At 38.1% G+C, this 7,163-nt stretch overlaps 1 protein-coding gene across 1 annotated transcript; it reads left to right on the top strand.

Annotated features, from left to right (window-relative positions):
• The first annotated feature begins 1,360 nt into the window (after window positions 1–1,360).
• Window positions 1,361–7,148, top strand: LOC101852200 (zinc finger protein 493-like). Its single transcript, XM_013085904.2, has one exon. It carries the CDS (start codon window positions 3,786–3,788, stop codon window positions 6,624–6,626), a length of 2,841 nt encoding a protein of 946 aa, XP_012941358.1. The 5' UTR covers window positions 1,361–3,785; the 3' UTR covers window positions 6,627–7,148.
• The last annotated feature ends 15 nt before the right edge of the window (window positions 7,149–7,163 follow it).

The following is a 7,163-nucleotide window of genomic DNA, read 5'->3' as shown; positions in this document are numbered from 1 at the left end:
GGTTGTATCTTCGATCCAAGTTGAAACCATTTCTTGATCATCTTAATGCTGCTCTATACTAGTACGCGATCTACCTTTCTTTATCTGCCCTGAAACCTTTCCTAGTCTTTTCCATTTCCTGATCTTAAGTTAATTATACTTCACAGACAGTTTACTACATGGCCAGTGACCGACTTCCATAGCCATGGCTGCCCGTCAGTTCATATTCGTGATGTGTTCACCTCTATTTCAAAGGTCCCAGGTTTTGAATCCGGGTAGCGACCTAAAATAACATTGTTCTAAAATTAATATTGTCTCCTTTCACCTCTAGTACTGCTATTGTAATGTCTGCTTTCGTCTCCACTTCGCCCCCCGGCTCTTTCTGCAGCCTTTCTACTGCATCTCCTTGGCTCCTTGCTGCTGTCTTTCAGCTACATACCCCTCCGATCTTCTGGCAGTAGTATGTAGTAGGAAAGATCTCTAATCTCCACACTTAGCCTTCTCGGACAAGGACGGAAAATTTCTGAGGTCTCGGGCGCGATCCCTTGGTCTAAAATCGTAGAAGTAGAAGGCTTCGGCCGCCACCAGGGCAAATTTCAACAACAAAAATTGTCGACTGAAACCACGTTTAATGCGTCCAGCGCGCCCATGTCATGATGTGGTACACATCACATCATGTATACAATTAGATCTAGCTCTAAGCCAGTTTTGCGAGCACCGTAAAACACTTGCGGCCCCACCCCCCCCCCCCCCCCCAAAAAAAAAAAAAAAATAAAAAAATTGTTTCTCGGGAAAGAAAAGAGCCCGAGCCGAGAGTCGATGGAACCCCCGACAGTCGGTTGACGAAAGAGGAACCGTTCACAAATACCATGTAAAAGAATCTATGGCACAAATAGAAGCTCTACAAATTTGACCCTAATGTCGATTTTTGGCCAATATCTCTCATAGCATCTGCGTTTGTCGCGGCCGCGATTTTGTCATTTTTTGGTCCGCGAATCGCGGCCGCTATTTTTTGCATTAAAATCGAAAAAAAAAACGGGGTTTAAAAAAAACGAAAAAAAAAAAAGAAACTGAACTTCTTTACTTACTTTTAGAAAGAAGGTTTATTTTCACCCCCATTTCACTTCTTCTCTTTCTTACATGTACTTGTTGACCCCACGTTCATTTGTTATTTTCATGTGAAAAAAAGTCTTGTACAACATAACATATTATTTATATATATATGGCTGTTTTATTTTTCTCTCTTTGTTGTGTTTTAATTTGCTGGTGGGTTATTTTCTTTTTTTTTTGTTACTGTTCTGATACCGGTATGTTTTCTATTTTTTGTGTTTATCGTAATGTCAATATAATTTAATTTGATGGTGCTCCTACCTTTTAATTTAAAAAAATAATAAATGCGTTATGTGAGAGCGTGTTTCCATCAAAACCGAATACATCATGTAGCCTACATGTTACTGACACTGGCAGGCCCATTGTGTGTGATTCCGTATATTAATTAATTATAATTCACATGTAATATTCCGTACTTTTTCTTGCATCCCATCAGTTTTTCTTTTTCGGGTACTGTGGTCCATAATATATGTACTGTGGCCCTTCAACATGCAGATGGTCTTTCAAAATGGTAATCAGATTCCGAATATTGATCTGCTCAAATTAATTTGCCTTCAGACAGGATACACGATAATGAACGGCAAAACATCTTGAGGTCTCAATGATGTCTTTTTTTTTTTAAAGATTCAACTTCTAATGTAACAGAACATGGTGGCTTCTTGGCAATTTTGAAGTCACATAAAAACAACCAAGAAAAAAAACAACTCTCTTTATTGAGTCCTGACGTACTTGGCTCTCGGCTCAAACGCGAATGACATTATAGGTCTCTATGACTTTGCTTGACTGCAAAGTTTTCTTTTCAGACCATAAAACAATCAGTGGGAGCTAAATAGGAACTCTTGGAGACTTAATCGAAGTTTGCGTTTCAGCCTGTTAAGCTTCCTGGACTGACTCTAAGTCTTTCTATGTTTTGCAAAAAGATGTTGCACTTATTTAAGATCGGTGATACGAAATGTGCACTCGGTGCCCTATACCATTCACACCTTGTTGTGTCAATTGCACAAGGGGAAATTCTTTAGAGGGAAATTACACAGTAAACAAACATCCACTGAAAATTAAAAGCTCCGGCTGAGGATATGAGAAAACGAATTCTTAATACATTGGCTTCCCATACTTTTACATAAAAAGCTCTGATACCGATGACAATTACATAATTTTCGGAAAAATCCGTACAAATTATGAAAACATTCTCGTGTCAATAAGCAAGTAGATCTATATGATAAACCATTGGTCGTAATATAAATTTTGCTTTTTTTGGACATCTTTTAAAGCTTTTTAAAACAATTTCCTCTACGATTTCGAAAGCCGATTTTTTAAAATATAATATGTTATTGTACTCGCAATTTTATTTGTCGAACCATATATTATAAGTTTCATTTTTGTTACAATTTTTTAGGGCTACCCATCTTTCTTCCATTAATTCGGCTATCAGAACTCCCAACAACGAAGCGTAGATAAATCCTTATATATAACACACAGCGTTTTATTTAGCACTGGCGCTAAACGCAATGTGGCATTTCATTTAGCACTGAAGCTAATCGCAACTCGATCGGCATCGCAATGCAAATAGGCACTTATTCCTATTTAGAAATGTATACTGAATGCTTACTTCTTGCTTATATAATAAACTTTCAACTCCAAATTTCCTTTTTAACAAACAATGATAATAGAAAAGGTATTTTGCAACACTTGACTAGCATCGTATTGCGTGGAGTTCACGCAAGTAAAAGCTATTAATTGTCACTGTAAATTAAAATATTATGTGCGAAATTGGATAAACACGTAAGTTGGGAGCTCTTATTTCTCCGGTCTATTACAAAGCTAACTGCTAAAACTGTGGTAGATCTATGCTCTTCACATTTCACACGTCACACTTGTTTGATCGATGCGGCTCATCAGTTCTTTGTTTACAAAATCAATGGGTGATCTCTATCCTCATACTACATTCTGCACTGTCCAATTTGGAGCACGAAATGAATATTTTGTCGGTTTATCCTCATTGAAATGTTTATTTGCTGATCAGAATATTACTGTGCAAAGTTTGGAGAGTTTGGAGGAGTTCATGTGTGCTGATGTTTGATTATGATTCAATCAATAATAATTTTGTAATTGTTCCAAGTAATTAATACCGGGACACTTGGGGGGCAGTTTGTGATCTGATAGATCTAGATATCTAGATCTAGATCTCTAGATATAATAAATGTCTAGATCTAGATCTAGTGTGTTAAAACCTGGAAAAACTGGTAAAGGACTCAGTCTCAACTTGCCATCATAGATATATATATAATTTTACTTTCAATTTGGTGCAGTGTAGAAGTAGAGAAGGGTCACTAAGATCCCATAAAGCTAAACTTTCACTGAGGTGACAGTGCCAAACTAATCTAGATCTGGATCTAGTCGGGCCTAGAATCCTCGGTCTAGATCTAGTGAGAGTCTAGAGGCTAGATCTAGGACTTAAATTTAAATTGTTGTAGATCTACAAGCTTGTGGAATTTGTGAATAACGTCCTTAAACTCTGAATTGACCAATGGTAGTCGTTGATTCAGTAGGCGGCAGTTTTGCAAAATTTAAGAAAGTAGGCCTAATTTAAGGTTGTTTCCTTTTGGACATTCACAGTTGAGAGCGATCTAGATCTAGATCTAGATATCTAGCTGTCTTCAAATTCAAAGGTAGTGTCAACATTGTAATTAATAAAAATGGCTGACATTTCCAACTCTGAAAAACAAATGATGAATGTCAATTTCGAGGAAGACACTGTGAATAGTCTTTTTTCTGGAGAAGGCATGAATCTGAGCATTGATGGCATCGTTTTTCAAGGTGCACCAAGTAATTCTAGTTCTAGTTCTCATGCTCTAAGGGAAGATGTGAAACATGACATTACAAGTGGAGAAAATTACTCTGAAGATAGGAGCAGTTCTCTGTTCTTGTTTGACCTCAAAGAACAAAAACCTGTTGTAAAAGTAAAAGACGTCCATCTTCCATTGATAAAAGAAGAGTCTGGTTTTGAATGGCCGTATGATGTCAAAGTCGAGGGAAAAAACGAACCAGACATTGAAAACGGAAGTTTCGCAGTAAAAGATGAGCCTATTTATTTGTTTGGGGAGGAGGAAGAGATAAAACCTGTCATAGTCATGAAACCAGAGTGCTTCACAGATATTGGTATGGTAAAAACTGAACCACATTTTGAATATTTTCCTGACATTGATGATGAAGTGAAACCAAAAGTGGAGACTTTTGGGAAAGAGGAAGTGCCTGAATGGGAGGGTCCAGACTTTGGAGAGATGGGAAAGACAGAAGGACAAGTGGGAGATGTGGAGGAGCCCATGTTCGTTGAGGATCACATGAGTCAGGCTGGAAGGCTACAGCAGCAAATCTCCACTGAAAGGGGTTTGTCTATGGCGCAGAGTTCCAACCCAGACACAGATGTTGTTGCATCCACTCACCAAACTTCAACTTTCTCTGCTGATCCAATTCTTCTGGAATGTAATGTCTCAAATTCTGGCTTTAGGGTCAAGAATAAAGATTCAGGTTTCAACTTTTCTTGTGCTGTGTCTATTTCTGGTTCTGTAAATTTTTCTGAGTCTCCTTCTAGTACCACACAGCCAAAAGTGTACAAAGAAACAGATTCTGGTCATTCAGATAATCCCAGGCTTACAGTTAGGGAAAATACTTACTCAGAAGAAACACCTCTCCAGTGTAAAGTTTGTGGTGAACAGTTTACACAAAGTGATAACCTACTGAGACATAAAGAAATACACACTGGAAAAAAGCTGTACAAGTGTGAAGTTTGTGGTGCAACATTTGCAAAGAGTGACAGCCTTCAGAGACATAAAAGAACACACATGGGAGAAAAATCTGACAGTGAATTTTGTGGTGCGACATTTGCACAGACGGGTGCCATGCGGAGACATAGAAAAATACACACTGGAGAAAAGTCTTACGAGTGTGAAATTTGTGGTGTTATGTTTACTCGAATCAGTGTCTTAAAGAGTCACCAAAGAGCACACAGAGGAGAAAAACCTTACGAGAGTGAAGTTTGTGGTGAAAAATTTACGAAAAGTGAAACCCTACTGGGACATAAGGCACCCCCAGGTAAAAAGGTTTACAAGTGTGAAGTTTGTGGTGCTACTTTTGCACAAATGGGTGTTCTGCAGAGACACATGAAAGCTCACGTAAGAGGAAAGCCCTACAAGTGTGAAGTTTGTGGGGTAATGTTTACAAAAGCGAGTGTCTTGAAGAGTCACCAAAGAAGACACACAAGGGAAAAGCAGTGTGAAGTTGGTGAAAAGTTTACAAAAAGAGGTAATCTACTGAAACATAAAAGAACATATACAGAAGAAAAACCTTACTTGTGTGAAGTTTGTGGTGAAAGGTTTACAAAAAGTGATAGCCTACTGAGACATAAATTAACACACAGTGGAGAAAAACCTCAATGTGAAAATTGTGGTGCGACTTTTGCAGAGATTGATAGCCTTCACAGACACTTGAAAAAAGCACACACCAATGAAAAACCTCACAAATGTGAACTTTGTGGTGCAACATTTGCAGAGAGTGACAATCTTCACAGACACAAAAGAACACACTTGGAAAAAAAATCTTACAAATGCGAATTTTGTGGTGCGACATTTGAACAGATGGGTGTCCTGCAGAGACACATGAAAGTACACGTTAGAGGAAGGCGCTTTAAGTGTGAAGTTTGTGGCGCAATGTTTACACTAGCCTGTGTTTTGAAGAGTCACCAAAGAGCACACACAGGAGAAAGGCCTTACAAGTGTGAAGTTTGTGGTGAAAAGTTTACACAACCCAGTGTCCTGAAGAGTCACCAAAGATTACACACGGGAGAAAAGCCTTACAAGTGTGAAGTTTGTGGTAAAAGGTTTACACACAGTTGTGGCCTGCTAATACATAAGACAACACACACGGAAGAAAAACCTTGGAAGTGTGAAGTTTGTGATAAAAGGTTTGTAACACGTCGTTGCCTACAGGTTCATAAAAGGACACACACAAAAGAAAAACCTTACAAGTGTGAAGTTTGTGGTGGAGCATTTTCACATCTCTCGACCTTGAAGAGTCACAAAAAAATTCACACAGGAGAAAAACCCTACAAATGTGAAATTTGTAGAAGAGCATTTAGGGAAAGTAGCTGCCTACAGAAACATAAAAGAAGAGTACACACAGGAGAAAGGGGTTACAAGTGTGAAGCTTGTGGCAAAATGTTTTTATTTGCCAGTGACTTGAAGAGTCACGTACGAACACACACAGGAGAAAAGCCTTACAATTGTGAAGTTTGTGGTAAAAGGTTTGCACATAGTAGTGGCCTTTTAGTGCATAAAAGAATACACACAGGAGAAAAACCTTTCAAGTGCGAAATTTGTGGTAAAACGTTTAGTAGAAGTGGAAGTCTAGTAAGACATAAAATAACACACACAGGAGAAAAACCATACCAGTGTGAAATTTGTGGCAAAAGATTTACAAGAGCTTCTCACCGAGTAGAACATATGACGAGAAAACACTGGAGAAAAACCTTGCAAGTGTGAAGTTTGTGGTGAAAGGATTTTTCCCAAAGTGGTAACATACTTGGTGGTAAAAAACTACCCAAGACCTGACAAGTATGGAGTTTATTTAAAGTGAAACATGTAAATTTACAAGAAGTTACCTGTACTGGTACAAAATAACACACAAAGGAGCAAAACCTGACACGTGTGGAGTTTATGGTGAAACATGAATTACAAGAAGTTGTCTCTATTGGTACAAAGATGATACTTTAAAATTTCCCTCTTGGATAATGAAGTCTTATCTATCTTATCTTTTAAAAAAGTATACACAGGAGGAAAACTTGAAAGTGACAAGCATGAAGTTTGTGGAGAAAGCTTTACAGATAATGGAAATGGAAGCCTAAGTTACGGGTAAATACAAGAACACACAATACGGGAAACACTTTACAAGGGTGAAGTTTGTGGTAAAAGATTTACACATTTTGTGTGTGAAAGTTTACACAAAACAGTAACTTGAGGAGTCACAAGTGCCACCTACACACATAAAAGAAACACAGTGTAGAAAAACCCAATACTACT

Source organism: Aplysia californica, unplaced genomic scaffold (genome assembly GCF_000002075.1).
Source record: "Aplysia californica isolate F4 #8 unplaced genomic scaffold, AplCal3.0 scaffold00417, whole genome shotgun sequence".
NCBI lineage: Eukaryota > Metazoa > Mollusca > Gastropoda > Aplysiida > Aplysiidae > Aplysia > Aplysia californica.
The sequence above is the reverse complement of the archived record's forward strand: the minus strand, read 5'-3'. Positions and strand labels throughout refer to the sequence as shown.

What these genes read in the sequence shown, in the direction of transcription:
- LOC101852200 (XM_013085904.2), top strand. Translation starts at nt 3,786, where the DNA reads ATGGCTGACATTTCCAACTCTGAAAAACAAATGATGAATGTCAATTTC.